At 41.0% G+C, this 22,265-nt stretch overlaps 1 protein-coding gene across 1 annotated transcript in view; it reads left to right on the forward strand.

Moving 5' to 3' along the window:
• The window catches only part of CDH13 (cadherin 13), a 984,184-nt gene that overhangs the window by 957,710 nt on the left and 4,209 nt on the right, over positions 1–22,265 (forward strand). Inside the window, exons 12-13 of the mRNA XM_033128954.1 lie at positions 18,119–18,352; positions 20,835–21,053. Coding sequence (XP_032984845.1) covers positions 18,119–18,352; positions 20,835–21,053 — 453 coding nt within the window. The remainder of the gene's footprint in view (positions 1–18,118; positions 18,353–20,834; positions 21,054–22,265) is intronic.

Here is a 22,265-nt window from a genome sequence, read left to right on the forward strand (position 1 = left end):
AGGGCAGGGAAAGTGAATGTTCAAATACGCAGTGAGTCGGTACCATCCCCAAGTCCTGGTTCTCAAGTCTTTGTCCAGCTCCAGGTGCGTGCAGTGAGCTCAGGGTGCTCCGTCTCAGGCGGGCACGAGGGTGAGGAAGCCATGTTGGTATCTTTCATGGTGGTGTCACACTCTTCTCTGGAGGGAGGGTTTTTTTCTTAATGCCAATTGAAAAAAGTTCCCAGATGATGTCACGGATGCTGATGATTGGATTGTCCCCACAGCTTTTGTCCTATTATGGTATGCTACCTTGGAAAGACATCCGGTGCACGCCGTCGCTTCCTAATCACAACACAATTGCTGTGCATTCAAAAGCTAATAATGCGACATCCATGTACCGGACTCCATTCTAGATGCTGGGGGTACAACAGTGAGGAAACAAAAATGACTGTCCTCGTGCAGCTGGCATAATTGTGAAGATAGGGAGAAAATTAAAATACATGATACACTGTTATGGGGCAAATAAGGAAAGCCTACTATTTGTGTATGAAATGGGGAAACAGCAAAAGAGGTAGGAGACGTCAGGGAGTTACAATGGTAGCTAGGTGTCCCTGGAGAACCTCACTGAACAAGTGACATTTGAGTGAAAACATGAAGGAAATAAAAACTGGAGCAGAGAGAGTAGGTGGTACATGAAGGGAAGGGGGAAGCAAGTCATGTAGAGTCGTGGGGGCCCCCATACTATCCTTGGCTTTTACTTTGTGTGAAATGGGATGCCACTGCCGAGTTCCGAGGAGAGTTCGAAGTGCCACAAACACGCTGCCAATCAGACATAGGGGACAAGGGCAGAAGAGGGAGACCTCTTACGAGACTGAGGATAATCTAGGCAAGATGGTATCTTGGACCAATAATAAGGGAGGGGATGAAAAGGGATCCTATTTTGGGGACATTGTGTTTATTTCACACACAACGGATTTGCTATTGGCGGAGATGAGGGGATCAGAGTTGGTTTTGGGGGTTTGTTAAGCTGACATGTCTACTGTGTCAACCACATAAGAAGTTTTGCTCTCCCTATTATTCTTAACAGCCAGATATTCAAAGCTGAAGATTCAGTTTTGAGTCCTATGTATCACAATGAATACTTCAGGGCTCTTTGTACATACTCTTCATTATACTCGATAATGGGTGAACTAAGAATTCTCAGCCCCCCTCTCTACAGACTGGGTACTCACACACAAACCAAGTTGGAGCCACGTCTCTAAGAAGTGCGCCATCAGTGTGACATGCAACTGGCAGAGAGGGCTTCGAAATAAAGTCAACCTTTGAGTTTGGCCTTGAAAGACAGATAGGGTTTGGATAAGAGCAGGGTCAGGAAGTAGAGACGCCGGAGAGCCTAGAGCAGGGGAACCAAAACTAGAAGGGAGTGTGGCATGGGAGGTAAGAAAAGGAAAGAGAAGGGTTGTGTCCACTGTGAGTGAAAATGCAGAAATCTATTTGGATGTATATGAAAATGTCATATCTTCAAAGCATCTCAAAATTCGGACAAGTCATTGTCTGAATGATGGGAACAGGCAACCAAAAGATCCCAGGATTCTTGAGAAGTAAATTGACGTGACGAAGCAGCACGTAGACATTCATCAGCAGAGATCTGGATAGTGTGCTTGGTCCTGGAGACGCAAAGATGAATAATACAAGATCGTTGTGCTCAGTGAGCTCATGAGTTATTTGGGGAGGTAGGCTAGTAAGCAAAAGATTGCAATAGGATGTCCTGACTGTTCTGATGAAACTAAGCCCAGAGGAGCCCCTTGTAACCCCTCAGGGGTGGTCACAGGGAGCTTCAATGAGTGATGAAGTGTAAGTTGAGAAAAAGGTAAGTCACTCTAATGGAAGCCTGAAAGAATATGGGTATATAGAACATTGAAACGTTGGTCAGCATTCCTGGAACTAGCATGGTAGACTCCCTATGTGCAAAGATAAGGGAGTAGAAGCAGGCAGGCACCCATCTGTTCAATGCCTGATTTAGAACAGGTGCTCACCTATCTGTGGAATAGATCATGAAATAGATCATAAAATGCTTTGTATGCTATGCCAAGGAATTAGACTTGATTATGTTGCTTACTTGCCTCCAGAATAAACTTTGCGCTTTAGAAAGATAACTCCTATGGCTGTGTGAAAAAATGGGCCAGATAATGGCAAGACATAAGGCAGGGAGGCATTAGAAAGCTGTGGCAGAAATCAAGCTAAGAGAAGTATGAGCCAAAACCAAAGCAGTGACGTTATTTTGGGTGGAATGAATGTAGTTAGGAAGTAGGTTGAAAGCCATAGCAGGTATCTCAGTTGAAAGGGTCAGGGTATGCCTGGTGGCAATAGAAATGGACCAGAAAGGATGAATCTAGAAAACATCTGGATGGAAGAAACAAGGCTTTGAAGAAAAGAAAAAACAAAACAAAACACATACTCAACATGAAATGGTGAAAGGTGATATTAAGATTTCTAGTCCAGAAACCAGGAATGTTTATTTTGTTGTCAGAAATGGGACTGGTTTCAAAGGATTTTTCCCATGTTGTCTTTATGGGGTGGATTTTGAGATGATGTCCCACGAGAAGCTGGCGACATGGGACTGAAATAGAGATGAGGAGATGTTTCTTAGGAAGTGACCCATGAAAAGAGATGGGAGCCATCAGAACAGATAAGTTTTGTAGAAAGAATGTGTCTAGACAGGTGTTCTAGGAGCACAGTGGATGACAATAAGCCAAGAATGTTTAAAATGCTGTTCAACTGAAAAGCATCAATTATAGATGAGCCAAAATAATGATTACAGAGTTCTGCACTACATAAGAGTATCTGTATTTGTAGAGAAAAGTCTCAGCTAAGAATACCATCAAGGAAGGTTGAAAATAAGCAAGTAGTACAGTCGTCATTGCCTTATGAAATGTTGTATGCAATTAATCATCAAAAAGAAAAAAACTTTAGAAATTAAGTACTTTAATTTTGCCAGAAATGAGAGCCTTCTCTCCAGGTGTAACTGAGCAAGCTGCTTCTAGACCCTGAAGCTCCATTTCTACTTCTATAAAATGAGGAAGATACTTCCTACTCATAAGGCTGTCATGAGAAATGAGAAACTGAAAAGCTGTGCCCTCTAGGCTCCCCATCCAAAGCCATATTAAATGTTCAATAAATGTTAATCCCATCCAAATGGGGGTTATAAAAAGGAAAGAATGGAAGCAAGAATGATCCTCAACAAAAATACGGCTGGAAATCTGCTTCTTGTCTAACTCTGTTAATATTAATATCAGACAAAGAAATTCAAAATCTAATGTCACAAATGTTTCCAAAAGGATGGTAATGTCCCAGAAGATGTAATGGTAAATAGAAAACAAGTTGGCATTAATATACAGAACCATCATTAGAGATGATACTCTTGAAGAAGGCCCAAAAGACATAGAGCAAAAAAAGCATAAACCTTAAAAGACCTTATAAATCAGATAACTTTTTTTAAAGCCTCCTTTTAGTCACTTCCTAAGAACTTATTTCTAGGTATTATGTTTAACCAGAAAAAAACAACAACAACAACACTTACCTATTAAATCAAAGTTGGTACTGCTAACTGATATCTCAACTTTATCTGATGAAAGCATTTAACTTTATTAATTTTATAGAAATTCAGTGGATTTTTTATTTTGATGGAATGAAAGAATAAGCATTTTTTTTATCATCTAGCACTACGAAAGCTACAGCAAAATAAATTGCTTTTCTCCAAACAAGGAGTCACTCAGGAATTTATGCCAAAACATGTCAATAAAATATAGAGTTGTAGAAACTTCGAGCTAGGATGTAGTAAACCGATGTCCCCACCGCAAAAACTAGAAAAATCTGGATAGATTGCAAAGATCTTAATTGTGAAACCATCTGAGAGCTGCAGAAGTGGTGAAACCTAGATCAAGTAAAATAGCAAAGAGGGAAGAACCAGTTATTTTTTTTTCTCTCCGGGGCTTTTTCGGATTCCTGGTAAGGGTCAGACTTGACCCAAGCAAAGAGCCCAGAATGAAGGAAAATAAGTCAGAAACACTTGTAATAGTCATGTGGAGATGCTGTGACCAAGTGAAAACTTGAGGGGTTTTAAACACATGGTTGCCTTTCCCCCATGGACAAATAAATGCCTTTTAAAGGACAGAGTGAAATCTTCTGGGGACTCAGGGGAAACAAAAACCTAACAAAGGAAGCAAATTCACCTTAAACACACAACCATTCTTTCTTTAAGACATTATATATAATGTCTTTAAGACATTTTCTCTTTAAGGCATATATAACCCTAGCCATACCGTCCTCCAAGGGGTTAGAGGATGGGATGGGTGGTGCTATAGGTGGGATGTTTGTCCCCAAAAAAAATTTATATGTTGAAACCTGATCCCCAATGTGATGGTATTTGGAGGTAGGGCCTATGGAAGATGCTTAAGTCATGAGGATGAAAACCTTCATGAATGGGACTAATGCCCTTATAAAAGAGACCCAAGAGAGCTCCTTTGCCCCTCCTGCCATATGAGGACACAGAGAAAAGACTATATATTGAAAACTACAAATCACTACTAAGAGAATTTAAAAAAAAGAAAAATCATATCTAAATACAGAGATATACCATATTCATGGATTGGAAGACTCAATGCTATTGAAATGTCAGTTCTCTTCAAACTGACCTGAAGGATTCAATGTAATACGAAACAGAATCCCAGGTTTCTGTTTTGAGGAGAAGAGGAAGAAACTGATTGTAAAATTCATGTGGAAATACAAAGGGCTAAAAATAGCCAAGGCAACTTATTGAAGAATAAGTTGGAGGACTTACACTACCATATAGTCAGACCTATTAGAAAACTATAGTAATTAAAACTCTGTGGCATTTGCACAAAGATAGAAAAAAAACTAACCAGTACAATAGAATAGAGAGTTCAGAAACAGATCGACACATATGCAGTCCCTGATGATAACACAGCTGAAAAGAAGGAAAATGCCAAGTGTTGGCAAGGATGTGAAATAACTGGAACTCTCATATCCAACTGGTAGAAGTATACACTGGTACAACCACTTTGGAAACTGAAAGTACTAACTAAGGCTGAACATATCGTATTATCCTGGAATTACATGCCTAGCTATATATCCAACAAAAATGTGTCTCTGTGCTCACCACCATGCCCGTGACAGAATGCTAATAACAGCACTATTCATGATAGCCCAACACTGGGAGCTACCTAAATGCCCGACAAAGGTAGAATTTAAGAAATGGTGGTACATTCACACAACTGAGCCTATGCAATGCTGAGAATGAATGTTCTGCAACTATTTACAACAACATGTATGAATCTCACAAATATAATATTGAGCAAAAAAAGGGGTGGGGTTGAAACTGAAGATCACATACTGAATGGTTCCATTTATACCAAGCTCCAACATACGTGAAACTAATCATTGCTGCTGGATTACCTCATGGACGGGTTTCCTGCTATTATAGTATTGGACTTCATGGTTGTGTTCAGATTCTTCAAGTTGTGGATTTATGAAAACATGAACATTTCTATATTTCAATAAAAACAAAAGCAGAGAGCAAGTACCTGGCCCACTGTGCCTTCCCGGGAGGGCTGTAACCATTCATGTATTTTCTAAGCACCTGTTTACCCTAGAGATAGACTCACAGCATCTTATCATTCGAAAGAAGGACAATCCTCAGCGGCTGATGGGCCAGGGAAAGGTGAGTGATAGGATGTCTGCAGAGATAACAAAGTAAAGCAGGCACTCTGCAGTCTCTATAATACTCTGCAAAAGGCAGAAGTGTCGCCATCATCACTTGCTACACGCAGCTCTATTTATTCAGTTCAAAACAACGATAGTGGCAGCTCCGAAAGAGAATTTTCTTTTAGGTACCTCTTAAAGACTAGAAACTGTGAGTTCAGAATGGTGACTGTAAAAAGACAGTTGGAAGCATGGCTGGAAACCTGTTTTGAGGTTAAAAGAAATAAAAAGCCCTTTGGACCTTGGTTCCCCAAAGCTAGCCTAGAAAGATTCTAGAACCATGCTTCATGACAATATTAATAATGCCCAGGTTCTAGATGATTGGGGAGGAAAAGACACTTTAGCGCCTCCCTGCGGATAGAGGCTAAATTGTAACTCACAGAGTATTGAAGGATGTATGGAGCGTTTTTCCTAAACCAATAACAATTTCGATGAGCTACAAATTACCGAACATTGTTTCATTGTAACGGAAATGCTTTTGTCTTAATAAAGCAGGACTGGCTATAGTTAAATGATTGGAAGAGTAAAGCCTTTAATCCTATGGATTAATAAGGTCTGACCTTTAATGCTGGCAAGCATTTTATCTTTAGAGAAGAATATCATCATTTACCTTACCTGGTCCAGATTTTCTGAAAAGGTTAACATAGTGCCTTCAGAGTACAGGAACTCTTTTATTAAAGATTTCCGTGAACACAGAATTGCTGGCCTATCTTTAAACAGGGGGGGAAATAATAACTGTTAAGGAAAGTACCGAGAGGCAGAGAGAACATTCGGGAATGCACTCAGATGGAATTCCTTTGGGACTGTGCTGACAATGGACAAAGCAGCAGCAATTGGCACAGGGCAGATCCCGGTGTGATTATCACACCTGCCCAGGTAACCACCAGAAAGGTCACATGTGAGTCTCACTGCCTTATGTGGGCTGAAAATAGTCATAAGCAATTTCTCCTCGGAGTTCTGGAATCCCACAAGGACGGTCGCAGGCAGGAAAGGCAGTGCTAGCCACGGCTTCCTGGTTTACCGCCTTTCCCTCGGGATCCTGTTGGGCTAGTCTTCCTGCCCTTTCTCACCTATAACCTTATCTTTCACACCATTACCGTGTTTCCCCCGAAAAGAAGCCCTCACCGGAAAAGCAGCCCCAGCATGCTTCTTCAGGATGACGTCCCCTGAACATAAGCCCTAATGCGTCTTTTGGAGCAAAAATTAATATGAGACCCGGACTTATTTTCGGGGAAACACGGTAGTATTGAATGGCTCTCATGCCCTCAGAGAAGGTCTAAAATTGTGGCTCCAGATGCCAGAGACACACATTTGGCTTCAGTTAAATCCAAATGCCCTTGCTCTCAGCACCCACGCTATGCAGAGAGTTTAAAGAAACAGGGGCCAGGGGGGAAATATGCCTTTCCGTTCTTCCTAAGTCTCAGTGCCTATGAGATGGTTTGAACCAGGAAGCCCATCCTATCTCTATTAAGAGACATTAAGTCCATATTAAGTCTTTTTATGATTATCAAAAGCGTCGCGTTCTATTTTCATTTGAAAGAATAAGGGAATGATAGCATCAGAACAAGCCCAGTTATCACTAAATTCAGCAGCATGTTTTCATGACTTAGCAACTTGTATAAAGTATGTTTGAGTCTGTCAGTGAAAAATGTGATGTGGGTTACTGAGAAGGCACAGATATAGAACCAAGCATAACAGCTGTAAAACTCAAGTGGAATAGACGAAGATAATGATTTTTCATAGGCTAAGATCTATCATGTCTCAACCTGTCTTTTCCCTCGGCCCCTATGTGATAGATGCTATGATGATGCCAGCTGATTCAAAATTGAAATATTGTGCAAAGTACATTTAGATTGATTAGAAGACAAAAATGTTATTCAGCCCCGTGTGAAATGACTGCTGAACTACTCCCATGTTTCCCCGAAAATAAGATTGGGTCTTATATTAATTTTTGCTCCAGAAGATGTATTAGGGCTTATGTTCAGGAGATGTCATCCTGAAAAAAATCACTCTAGGGCTTATTTTCCGGTGAGGTCTTATTTTCAGGGAAACACGGTAAATAACAGTGGCCCCCAAACTGGGCATACCAGGGAATGTGAACTTCAAAACAATGCCACAATGTATGTTCTTCCTCTTTTTGTAGATCAACCAAGCTTGAGACTGCATGGAGGATATAGTAAGATTATTTAGATTAATCCTACTTAAAAGATGCTAGTTTGGATAAAACCAAGCCATTAGTTATGATGGCAACCCAATTAAGCCAGTTTAGCACCCCTTATCTCAGCTGTTATAGTCATTAAGGAAGAAAAATCAATTCGAAGACCCAGCCATCATTCCTTGTTATTTCAAGTACCCGTAAAATATCAATCACGTTGCAAATACTAGCTGCAATTTTGTCACTGACAAAATGGCCCAATAAAAGAACTCTTGAGATCTGGTGAGAGCGAGGCTGTGAGGAGAGCCATTTGAAGAGAGCATATGCAATCCGTAGACAGAGTGGGGGCCTGACGCTCTGCTGTTCCTCGAAATGAGCCACCTCCCCAACTCAGCAGTACCCCCCTAGGTGTGTGACTTATGCTCGCTCAGCCTCGGTTTCCCCATCTTCAGAGTGAGGACGACGCCACCTGCCCTGCCGAGTTGTTAGAAGGACTGGAAATCATGAATACAAAATTCCTGGTGTCTAGTAAACTCCCAATAAACAGTGAATGAAGTCAACTGCCTGGAACTGAGGTTACAGACTGACTTTCTAAAGTTAACATTACAAAATCAGGAGCATCTGAGGCAAACAGTGACCATGCCCTCTGGTGACCACCCTGCTGGTCGTCTGAGCATTTTTTTAGGGCAGGAGTGAGCTGCAGAGGCCTCCACTCAGAATAGGGCTCTGACTCTGAAAATTCGCCAGAAAATGCTACCTTGGACACCAGCGTCAATTCAAGGAGGTTGCCTATCTGCCTGGAGGCGGGGTTAAGCCAACATGCATCTTCCTGATAGCAAAACATTTCCCATTGACCAGCCAAATCAACCATCTTGACCAGAATGTTTTCAGACATTCATGGGGAAAAGAAATTGATTTGAGCATTAAAATACTATCTGCCACGCCCATCTATGCCAGCTCAAGTCCTCCTGCCACCGTGTCTCTTAGCTGGTTTTCCTCCGTATTCTCCATTCCCTCGTTCAGCTAACAGCGTGGCCGACTGCACAGCCCCCAAGCTAAAACGCCATTCCCTACCTACCCCATCATGCCCACTCCAATTCTCACTGTCTGTTCGGCCTCCTGAATCCAGCCTCTGCCTCTGCATCCCAGCTGCCCTCATCCCAGCCCTGGATGTTGATCTCCATTACTGCACTGGTCTTCCTATGTCCTCTGTCCTCACTCAAGTGCATTCCTTTCCATGCCTCCATCGTCCTCTGCTTTTCTCAAAGCCACTCTCCTGCTTAAGTCTTCACATTTCTTCCCACAACAGTAGCCTCACTATTTCCTCCTCCTGGAACAGCCTTGTCTCTCTCCACAAAGCCTTCTCATTTCTAGCACACTCAAATGCCATCTCTTCATGAAGCCTTCTGATCAGTCCCCAGGTGGTTAATTACGCCATGCTACAAGCTCCCATGATGTTTTTTTCTTCATGTCTCTTCCTGCACTTTCAGTGCTATTCTGCATCTGTTTACGTATCTGTTCCTGCCACACCATTAGGGTTTCAAGAGCAGACACCCTGTACTATTGATTTTTGTGCACACCCAACCAGGCACAGGGCCGAGTCCCAATAAATGATTATTGACTGAATGAATAAAATGGAACTGTCATGTTTAAATATGACGCCCAAATCAACTCTTCCCCTATTTTTTTTCTTTCCCTCAAAAGTCCACAAATGGAAACAAAAAAGCCAAAAGTTTGGCTTTTTAAAAACAGTTCAGTGCTTCAGATTATTCTCTCTTCTAAAACAATTTTTGAGTCCGATTATGTGAGTAATTGTCTCCGTTCTACATCAAGTATCACACACAGAAACCTGGCATTACGTTTTGCAAATCTGTTTTCTACCAGGTTTTTTGTTGGTTTGCTATTAAAATGTTTCAACGCATAAAACGGAATTGGCAGTATCTTTATTAACAAAACAATTTTTAAAAGGCTTGTGTATTAAAAAGGGGAATTGACTCTGAATGGTGAACACACAATGTGATATATAGATGATGTATTACAGAATCATTCTCTTGGCACCTATGTAATTTTACTAACCATTGTCACCCCAATAAATTTAATTGGGGATAAAAAAGAAATATTTTTAAAAAACAGGACAAATAAAAAGTAGAACATACAATGGCAAAAATCAATTAAATTATATCAATAGTTACATTCAATGTACATACATACACGAAATGTCTTAAAGATAAAGTTTGACAAATGGATAACAAAAAACCAATTAAATGCTGTTAAAAAATAACTAAAATAAAAGTTATTTCTGATAACTTATAGAAACTACTCCACACTTATAGAAATACTGAAAGTTACAGGATTAAAAAGTACATACCATGCAAATACTAAATAAAGGAAAGCCAGTCTAGCCACATAAATATGAAAAAAATAAATAAATAACTTTAAGCCAAAAAAAAAAAGAAATAATAAGAGCAGTGAGATTTTTTGACTTATGGGTCACTTGCCAAAATTTTTTGCAAAATACTGTTACTAAAAAGCCATAGTAAATAAAACATAGGGATGAACAAAACAATACAAAGGGTGACCATATAGAGAAGAACCCTGGTCCACTCTTACTTTCCAGCAAAGGTGAAGATAAGCTTAGAGCCCTGTTTCATACGAAGGAAAAGATCTGGCATTTATTTGCACACAGCTGCTTGGTGAGGTTTCAACAGAAGCAGAGAAACACAGAGGGAACTCGATGGGGAGTAGATTGCCCCACTCATGCATCTTGACCCTACAAACAAGCCTCAGAAACTAGCTGGGCTGCCCAGCCTTTGCTCAGGTGCCCGCCTCTGAACTTTGGCTCCTATAAATTGACCCATCTTCTGATTTTCCCCCAGAATCTGGGCCTCAATCTTTCTTGAGACACCAGCTGAGGTCTCTCTCCTTGTGTTGGTATTGACTCCCTGCTCTGAGCCCCAGTTCCGTAGACACCGTTACACACAAACAGGATTGTTTCTCGCCTAGGCGAGATAAGGGAGGACTGGAATATAGACTCAGTCACTACTGTCAGAATGTAAGCGAGATAGAGATGGAAATCTATAGATATGTAAACATACGAGTATATGGTTAAATGTTTGGAAAGAGCAATATATCATTAGCTTTTTCCAATCAACCTAAATTAATTCAAAAATTTACTCTTCCACACCAGCACAGAGAACAGTCCTGATGCTCAGAACCCATGGAGCTCAGAAATGTGCTTCCTGCTTTTCCTCCTCCTTCCTCTACCTTCCTGCATTTTATTCTTCACATAGGCAACCTCACTTTGCACACTATTCCCATATAAAACCACTTGCACTCATGATTCCCAAGGTAAGACTCATGACGCGTGCCTCTAGGCCCAGCTCAGGGAAGATTTGGGACCAGTGGCTAGAAAAATCGACTGCTTTCCTGTACTTCTCAGAGCTAGCTTCTGAAAGTTCTCAAGATCCTGACATTCTCTGCGTATGAAGCTGGCCCATGAAACGGTGGCAAGACCAGGACCTATTCTTCTAAGGGGACTCTCATGAGGAGATATGTTTGGAGTCTTACTAGTCAAGGGACACTGTGGCCTGTGAAATTCCAGTCCCTGGTATGCAGGTGATTATAGCAGCATTATTCATAACAGATAGAGTAGAAACCATCGAAATGTCCATCAGCTAGTGAACGGATAAATAAAACACGGTCTATCCATAGAATGGAATATTATTTAATCATGAAAAGAAATGAAGTGCAGATTCATGCCCCAGCATGGATGAAACTCAGAAATGTTACGCTAAGTAAAAAATCCAGACCCAAAAGTCCACATATTGTATGATTCTAATTACAGTAATTTCCAGAAAACACAAATCTTTAGAGAAAGAAAGCAGATTAGTGGTTGCCTAAAGCTGGAAGCAGATAAGGAGATTTAGTACATATAGGCCCATGATTTCTTTCTGGGGTGGTATAAATGTCCTAAAATTAGGTAGTGGGGGTAGTTGCACAAACTCTGTAAATTTACTGAATATCAATGCATTGTGAAAACAAATGATAGAGAGACAAGAAAGTAAAGTGGAATTGGGAAAATATTTCTAAATCCCTGTTTAATGTTTTGAGTTTACACTTCCGTTTCTGATTATTATAGTAATCGTGGTTATTATGAAGAAAATTTTTAAAAATGAAAGTATTATTTAATGTTCACTACCTGGAGAGATAACCACTACCTAGGTTTTGGTGTATTTCTTTCTCATCTTTTTCTAATCATACTTTTTTTTTTTAAATTAGGGTCCTACTTTGTTTTAATTATGTCTCTTACTGACAAGATTTTTTTTTTCCTGAATAATGGAACCTATCAGAAAAATCTGTGTTTTTTAGCTAAGGGGAAGTCCTGTTTGGTCAGCATTCTAACTAAAATAAAATCCCTATGATTAAAAAAAGCATACACAAAAACCAAAAATCTACCCCGTTTCTCATGACGTTCATACTCACAGCACCAAAACAGTGCACCCATGTGTAACCCATTTTCTGGGTACTGGCTTCAGCTCTGTAGGGCTCCCACAAAAAGCAATATAGTGTTGGTCATGTAAATAAAGAAAGCATGGAAGATTCTTTTTCTTCTTTACCCTTTCTACCATAGCTCGATGCCAACCACAAGCACCAAAATACTGAAACTTTACACTCTGTAGTCTGGCTCAGATGACAGGTTGCTTCACACGCTCCAAGCATTTTTTTTTCCCCATTCACTTTCTGGAGCGCCCAGAGAGCACGTGGCCTGGGAATACCACATCTTCAGGCCGCAGCTCTCAAACAAGTGATGCACCCATGGTCGCCTTGGACAAGTTGCTTAATCTGAGCCCCAGTTTGCTCTTCTGGAAAATAAGGGAAAACTAGAAAGTTGGACTCCAAACCCTCAAAGCAGCAACCCATCTGCTTTGCTTGGACTTTTCCGACTCTGAATAACAGCAGGTGTTCAGTTTCTCGTCATAAATCTTCACCTTCCGTTAGTTACAAGATCCTGCTTCTCCTAGAAAATGTGCACCTCTGCCCCCACTAAACCTAGAGTGCTAAAGTCCAAGTGTAAAATATTGAGCCCACCAGACCAAGGGTTTAGCCCAGCTGGCAACAGGCCTGCTGCCGAGCACGGGCTGCCACTTCAGTCATTTTATGGACAGTTTATCATCACTCAAAGTAAGGAAATACAAGTTAAGTTGTCTGGTTTCAAAAGCAAGCGTTGGGATCAATTTGGTCCTGTCTTGATCCTGTAATATGCTTAGAGATATCATAAGCTCTCAGTGCTGAGCAGGCGTGCCAAAGCCAGAAACGGGAGCAAGACGTGAGCAGCGCTGGCAAGACTGTGGCAGGCTGCCCCCTTAATGAAGTGACAACATCTCTGTGGTCTTGAAGTCACAGTCCTCTAGATGGAACAGACTCCGCCATCCAGAGCCATAGCAAAGAAAATGGTGACCAAATATTTCCCCATGTCTTGCCATTGTTTGGTAGCGTGAGAGCTAGAAGCAAAATGAATAAGCCACCAACGTGTGAAGGCTTGACAGAGGGGGATGTGCAGTGGTTGAGTGGGTACAGAGTTTCAGTTGGGGAAGATGAAAAAGTTCTTGAGATGGATGGTGGTGACGGTTGCACAAAAATGTAAATGTATTGAATGCCACGAAACTGTATACTTAAAAATGATTAACGTGGCAAATGTGCTGTTACGTATATTTTACCATAATAAACGGTAGCTCATAGGAAAGAAGATTAAAATAAGAATAAGAATAACCCAAATCATGATTTGGGAATTTCAGTTTGCTTTTATGGTTGAAATAAGAGCCTGTAAGAAACTAGCTACTTAGTAAAAGTTCTCACATGGAAAGTAAAGGTTCCACCCTTGCTCTAGAGAAGAAAGCCTGAGACTCATCGAGTTACACTGAGCCCGACCTAGTTGTCTTTGGGCCTCAGCCTCACCACACCTTAAAAAATGGTGTCCCAGCTTAGTTTCTCTAAACTTGCACTGAGCCCACAGCTGCACTTCCGGTGTCTGCTGACCCCTCAGTGTGAATGGAGGTGCATTCCCCTAGCGGCAGGGCCACGACCCTCATCATCAGATTTCCAACAGGGAATGCACCTCTCACTCAATTTAAAACCCACTAACAGATATGGTTCATCATTCAGGGTCCTTTTCATCTCCTAACATTATAAAGACAAAAGCCCCTGCAAACACCAGGCAGTCCCTCCACGTGTTCGGAGACTGGACTTCCTCTGATCTTTAAATTGGCTACCCCTAGCACATGGCACATGGGCTCCCTCTGAGGGTGCTGAAAGTAAGAGGAAGTATGGTTCCAGCTCCATATCTTGGGAGTTTTCCTCAAATTCGGGCTTTTTTTTTTTTCTACTGCAATAGAAAATCCATGATGGAGGGCACAGTCCCAGCCTTGCTTTCTATATGGTTATGTAGAGTAGTCCCTTGGGAACTGGGGTTTGCTGATGGAAAGGGGTAGAGAAGGAATGAGGGATTTTTGCTGAGCACCGAGGAATTGCCTAGAAGCTCCAATAGGAGCTTCTAGGGTCCCTGGAACTATTGGAGCAAAACGGACTTGTGAAGAATCATTACATTTTGAATTATATTTGAATTTTTGATAGTGATTTTTCTCTACCCTGTGCATATAAACCAGGAGAGGCTCTTTCCCCGAGGATTTTGAGAATCCACTCTTTACCTTATCGATGGAAAAAAAAAAAAAAAAAAAAGCTCATTTTATTTGAGTTCAGAAAAAGACATCACCAGGCTGGCCTGGGAATAACACACGGGGAATAGAAGACAGTAGTGTAATTAAGTTCACAAAAGGCCGATTCTTATAGCCATATTTCAGATACTATTCATCCAGTCCACCAAATGACTTCATAATATATTCAGAGTGAAAAAAATAAAATGGATTCCTCTGAGATATTCAATTAGTTCAATAAAAAAAGAAAAATAATTTTTCAATAAAGAAATTTAACCAAATGACTAAAGCTGACGCTGGAAAACCAACTTCAAAGTAATTATGCATTTCCTTTGCGTTCTTGCTCTAATAAAAGTTGATGATATGCCACCATTAGAAACAGCCATTCTTCTGACGATTAATTACATGTGTGTTCCTATCTTAGCAGATATTTATGTGAATGTTTACTGTAGAACTGTCTTTGGATGTTGATATATTTAAAGTTTCACCAGCCTCACTAAAGAGTCAGTTCTCACTGCTTCATGACTCACTGCTCAGCTTCTGTCAGGCTGGTTTCTTCTCCTTTAATGGAAACCTCTCCGTGAGAAAGTCACCAATAGCATTCTCCTTACAAAATCCATTGCTTCTCTTTACTCCTTGTCCTTCTGGGCATCCTAACACTTTTAACTGTTTATTGATCATTGTCTCGTCTCCTAATGCATCTCCCTCGCATCATCAAACTATCATCTGCTCTTGAAACTTTGGGGTTTCTGTCTCCACCTCTCTGTCATTCTGCACTTTCACCTCGGGTGACCTAATTTGCTACAGAGGTTTCAAAGCATCTGTGTTGACAATGCCCGCCTCACTAACTCAGCCCTGGCATTTCTCCTAAGCTCTGTGCCCCTCTCCGTGTGTGCACTGCATGTAGGGACTACTAGCACGCTCAAGGCTGAACTCATCTTTGCACTCCCTGCTCCCTTCTGCTCTTCTCCCACAGCCTGGCCTGAGTGCCTACTCACCAAGAGGAGACATTTCTTTCCTGTTCAAACTGCCTACATCATGATTCAATCAATGATGGGTCTCCCTGCCTCGAGTGTCCAACATCTCCTGTCAATTCCATTGTGTGTTTCTAAAACTAAGTCAGATCAGATTGTTCCACTGACTTGCTGAAAAACCTCTATTGGCTTCGTGTAGTCCCCAGAATCAGTACAAGCAATTCATCGTGACAGTCAAGGCCCCCATGCCCTGCTGGGTTTCTCCAGCCTCATCCCCTTGCTGTGCTCCCATCCACCCTGCCGTAGGGGACAGCCCCATGATGGCGTCAGATGACTTGGCATGGAACGACATAGACCGGGAATGAAGGCTAGAGCCACAGCCAATTCGCATGTTAGCAGAGTATCTCAGGATCCTCTTGGAACTGTGGGCATGGCAGCCGTGTGAGAAGCTGCTACGATCCGTTTCCCACTCATCTCTCTATGGCCCCTGCGAGGCTGTCACAGGACAGTTTCTCATCATCTTCCGGGTTCTGATGAGGGTTGAGGCTCCCTGCTCGCCCGTCTTCGGGTGCAGCTGCAGACAATGAAACCGCTAAGCAGCAACTTGAAATTGACTCTTCAGCAACAGGACGTCCCTGCATATGTGATGCAGTCAAATGGCCCCTTTTGTTTTGGGGTCACCTTTGCCTACTAGTCCCTTGGCTTCCAGGGAAGTAGTGAACGGCTGGCAGCTAAAAAGGACTCGTTGTTCCTTTACCAACAGAATCCGTCAGCCCTGGCCTGGCTTTGCCCTCGACACTTGTACTCTGAGCTCAAATATTCACTTCTACTCCCAGGTGATTCATAATTTAACTTGAAACTTGACGTGCGTTTCAAAAAATCAACATAGTATGAGACAAAATAAAGTTCAGCTTGTAAATCTGGTTCAGTGCAAATGAGGACAGGAAAAATAAAGTGGAGCCAGACATGAGGTCAGTACTAGCGCCTCAAATTAGAGTACTATCCTTTTAGAAGTGCATGAAATCCTTTGGGAATAAGGCAAATCCATACACTTACTATTTGTGGCCTGCAAATTTGGCTCTCACTTGCCTCACAGAAAATTAGGAGCTATTCGTGAATGGTCTGTCCCAAGAGCAAGCCTCTGATGCATAGATGATTAAAAATGAATTTAGAGAAAGGTAAATGAAATCATGCTGAGTCTTATTGAGATTAAACACCCTTTTCTTTAAGCGAAAGACATTATTGTCTAGGTGATTATAATGGCTTCTTAAAACAATGTTTCCTAAAATGAACACTATTTCAGGAAGGAGCTAAAATATTGACAAGGCACGGCTTTAAACATAAGGCCCAAAGATGGTTATGATTGCTTCCACTGCCCCGGGAGCTGGCTAGTGGGTTCGTTTCTCATAATTAACCGACCTTTTTCAATCTGTCCTGTGATGCCAGCCCCCAATGGCACCATCAGCCATGCCAGACCCTTTTTCACCCATAAAAGAAAACCCTGGAAGAATTGTTTCTCTCTTCAGTCAACTACCCGGTCAGTGTAGAGCTATTCCACATTCAACGTGGCCTTCTCCATTGGAGTCTCCATTCCCCTGTACCACCAACATACGGGAATACTTGGATATTGAGATAAAAGGTTGAATTTGGTAAGCAAGGAAAAGTCCTCCTCGTTATCTCTACTCTTCAAGTGACTTTCAGTGTGTTGGTATGACCCATATGTTAGAAGCTCAGCATTCTAAAAGTGAAGGCTGAAGAGCTTACATCAAAAGTTTTATATATGATAACAGGCTTTGGAAACCACTCAATTTTATACAAATACGAGGTCTGACAATTACATTCAGTAAAAGTGCTACATACCTCATTGCTGAATATCACTACAGTCATCTTCGAAGTCCTCCCCTTGGGAAGCTGTGCACTGACGCCAGCGCCTAGTCCACCCTTCAAAGCAATTTTGGAACTCTGTTTTTGGAATGGACGTGAGAGCTGTCATCATATTACCCTTGATGTCCTGAATGTCATCAAAATGTCTGCCTTTCAATATTTCCTTTATCTTCAGGTAAAGAAAGAAGTCATTGGGCCAGATCAAGTGAGTAGGGAAGGTGTTCCAATACAGTTATTTGTTTTCTGGCTAAAAACTCCCTCACAGACAGTGCCGTGTAAGCAGCTGGTGCATTGCTGTGATGCGAGAACCATGAATTGGTGGTGAAAAGTTCAGGTCATCTAACTTTTTCACGCAGCCTTTTCAGCACTTCCAGATAGCAAACTTGGTTAACTGTTTGCCCAATTGGTACAAATTCATAACGAATAATCCCCCTGATATCAAAAAAACGGTGAGAAACATTGTTGCAACAAGTTCATGAACTTAATTGTCAGACCTCGTATGTTACTGTTGTTAGTCCTGCTTGAACCCTGTTACCAACAATAAAGGTGTCCAGCATATCGAGGGAAAGTACTACAGAAAATTACTCTCGCATTATACCGGTTGTGTGCTAACATCGTCCTTTTTTCCCCCGTAGGCAACCCACCTGCCACCGGGACTGGAACTTTGCTGATCACCCTGGAAGACGTCAATGACAATGCTCCTGTCATTTACCCCACAGTAGCCGAAATCTGTAATGATGCCAAAAACCTCAGTGTAGTCATTTTGGGAGCGTCAGATAAGGATCTCCACCCAAATACAGATCCTTTCAAATTTGAAATCCATAAACAAACTGTTCCTGATAAAGTCTGGAAGATCTCCAAGATAAACAGTAAGTCCAGTTAAACATTCTATCGTTATTCTGGCTTCGAGCCTATTTTCCCTAGTTTGGTTTCTTTTCCTGAACTGTTTCTCCTCTCCTGTTCTCTCTTGTATTCTCACATGGCTTATGTCAAGTTATTTATGCACTATAAATACTGACAATTTTCCCACCAGCAAATGAATGCAATCTGTAAAAATATTTTTCTTTAAGTTTTAAAAATCCTTTATTATGTGAAATTTCAAACACATACAAAAGTAAGTTCTCCATCACCTAGCTTCACCAGTTAGCAGCTCGTGAATTTGTAAAAATATTGACTATCAGTTCCTTATAAATGTAAATATCAAAGTGTTCTCTTTTGCTTCCTCTCTTTTCTATACTGTATACTGTCTACCTTACATTGTATGCTATACTGTATGCCATATACTGGACACCCTATACTGTATAACTCTCTACCATACACCCACCCAGTGTTCAGCCTTCAAAAGCCAGGGGGTTATTATGTCTTAACTCTGCTGTCTCTCCTCTCTCAGATAAGTGTGTTTGCATTAACTTTCACCAGCACTTCGGAGAGATTTCCCATGGTATGCCTGCTTTCATAAAAGACTAAAGAGAAGCACCAGTACAGGAATCTTTAGAAAGCCTTAACCTCTAATCCTCCATCTTCCATATTATGCTGCAGACCTCCTCAGAATTGACTTCGTTTTTGATATGACCTTGGCTTTTCTTTCAAATCCTTGGCTTTCACTTTCCGCTTTGATATTTTCTTCTATCTGTCCTGTCTCTCATTTATGAAACGTGCAACCAGTGTTTCTTCCTACCTGTCTTTCCACGTGGTAGAATTCCAAGACTAGGGCCAACATGTGTTATCTGCCTTATTAACACTGAAACACCAATGTGTGGAATTATGAAGTATCCCTCTCTCCATAACAACTTCACCCGCTTTCGTCCTCACTGCTGAGTTTCCCTTGCCTTTCAATAAAGCCAAAAACCAGAACTCACACCTTAGACAAACACTCTGTCATCCTTAATGACCTTCTGCCATTGACCCAGTCAAGGCTCCTTACATTAGTGGTAGAATTTTTGAGAGGGAATGGGGAATTACCCATTTCATTAAGTTTTGAAAATGTATTATACAATTACACATACAATTTCCTATTAAAAAATCTCGTATGTATTGTTACGGCCTAATCTCATATCTCATTTTATGAGTGCCTTTCTCTTGTTATTGATTCTGTTTGCTTATTTGTCTACTTTATTGCTTTTTCAAGAATGAATTTTGTTACACTGGTTATTTTTAATTAAAACAGCCCTTCTCTTGTTTGAGACATTACTGTTTTATTTGCTGGTTTTTGTGACTGTAGCTGATTTGAATAATCATGACCAGTTCTTTCCAGCTGGAACTTTCTCATTCAAGAGTTTCTCCTCTACTTGAGGGAGATCCTAGAATGTACCTTGAGTTCATCTGCCATATCACTGGGTTAATTATCTACCTTGGTTATATGTCCTGCTGTCACCTAACCTTCTGGTTAGGATAATATTTCAGATGTTTTTGTTTTCATGTCATCACGCTCTGTTTTCTCCCCTGGTTTCACTTACCAGATAAGATGCCTTCTAAGTTCTTTTTCTTGTCCCCAAATTTTTTGCTGAATACTTAGCATTGTTTATGCTCAGAAAGGGGCAATTTAAAACAAACAAAAATCCCTAGTCACCTGAGTAATGGAAAAGAAAATAGCCTGAGGCTAAAAGTAGTGGCCAGGTGAGGTGGTCACTTCTGAGTGCTGCCCGGAGGCCTGGGCAATGGACGATAGTCCCAGCAAGCATGGACCCAGTCTCTACGGTGTGGACTATGCTGTGGATTCTCCCCAAATCTAAGGCTGTGGGCTGAGGGCTGATAAAGATGACAGAATCCATCCCCATGGCAACACACAGGGGTCCTATCCACGTATAGAGAGAGGGAATTTTTGGTTTTTGTAGGTCCAAGATTTTATTTTGGTTATTTGAATTTGGATTTCTTTGTAGCTTTGTTGACATTTAATTCACAAATAAAAATTGTATATATTTAAGACGTACAATGTGATCATTTGAGAGTGGATTTTTACATTATTTTTTTCTAGCTATGGAATGTGACCTTTGTGAAGATGGCTTTATTGGCATAGTAAGTTTACAGGAAGGCATTCTTGGTACTCAGTCATCTTCATAAAAGCGGGCCCTCTTGAAATTGATTACAATAGCTCTGATACGCAGACCTCGATGATGGAAAACTTCTCTCCGGGCCTATCCAGTAGCCACCAGCCACGAGAGGTTGCCAGACATTTGAAATGTGGCTAGTGCAACTAAGGAACTGAATTTATATTTTTATTTGATGTTAATGAATTGAAATGTAAACCTTCCCGTGCTTCTAAACAAAACACAGTGCCTGTCTTGTGTGTTTTCATTCTTTCATTTGCAGAGGTCTAACCCTCTCTCACAAAGGTTCTCCTCGTCTTCACAGATACACACGCCCTGGTGAGCCTTCTTCAAAATCTGAACAAAGCAAACTACCACCTGCCCATCATGGTGACAGATTCAGGGAAACCACCCATGACGAACATCACAGACCTCAGGGTACAAGTGTGTTCCTGCAGGAATTCCAAAGTGGACTGCAACGCCGCGGGGGCCCTGCACTTCAGCCTCACCTCAGTCCTGCTCATTGCTCTCTTCAGTTTAGCTTGTAAGTTGGCCTAACTCCAGTGCATGCACAAGTATGAAAACATAACTCTACCAAAACCTCTATACGTTCAAAAGAAAATGTATTCCAAAAAAAGAAAAAAGAAAAATGTATTCCAGAGGAACATTTCTTTTTAGTTGATGTCTGTATACTCGAAAGTGTTTACATGTAAAGGTGCTCCAATTTAAAGGCATATTAACATCCCCCTGCCAACCACCCTTAGGAATTATGTGCAGAGGCGTTCTTTGCTATCCTGCAGACCAGGGGATGAGAAAACTTGGTGCACATGCCCCTGAACTTGAGCTCATACAAATGTGCACAGATTAGTTAACTGGTCTGCCGGGACCCTTTTGTCTCTGCACGGTGCAGAATAATCTTTTGCAAGGTGAAAGCAGATACTATACCTTCTTAAGAACAGTCATGAGAATTCACGGATGGAAGCTGGGCCGTAGGAAAAGAGATCAATGTAAAATTCACACATTTTTTTTCACTGACTGGTAATAATGGCAGTAATATAATGAAGCATTATTTTAAATAAATGAATTATTATGCCTGATCATATAGATGTAAGCATAAAATTAATAGGTATGTGTATCAGATATTTCCTATTTGTAGAATACTAGCCCTACTTTAAGCAATTATTTACATATTATTTACATATAGCTAATGCCATTCAAAAGCCTTTGGGGCCTTGGTATTTACATTTGGACAAGGTTATTGATGTAATTTGGTTTTGGTTTCGTTTTTCTTTTTTTACTCTCTGGCTCTCGACAGAAAAAATGTGCCTACACTTTCTTTAAAGCATTGTTCATAAAATTGCAGTGATCACATCATACAACATGGGAAGAAAACATAGGTTTTTCTCCTCCCCTCCGATAATATTCAGTTCCCAAAGAGACTCTTTTAACCAAATACCCTGATAGTTCGTGACTTTTCTGTCTATTTTCTTCACTGGCCTAGTGATTTTATCTCACTTTATACATGAGAAAACTCAGCAAGGTCCCAAGGTCCCACATGAGTTAGCAGGGAGGCCAGCATTCACAATTATACTGCCTCCCTGGTGGAAAAAGATAATAAAAACATTTGCGTTTATGATGATAATATAAATGACTTTATTGCAAGTGAGAATGGAGCTGAGAGATCTCCACTTCCCTCTTTGACATCTGAAAATAAAGGAAATAAAACTAATGACGTTGAAAGTCATAAAAAAAATGT

This window comes from Rhinolophus ferrumequinum, chromosome 15 (assembly GCF_004115265.2).
Source record: "Rhinolophus ferrumequinum isolate MPI-CBG mRhiFer1 chromosome 15, mRhiFer1_v1.p, whole genome shotgun sequence".
Classification (NCBI taxonomy): Eukaryota; Metazoa; Chordata; class Mammalia; order Chiroptera; family Rhinolophidae; genus Rhinolophus; species Rhinolophus ferrumequinum.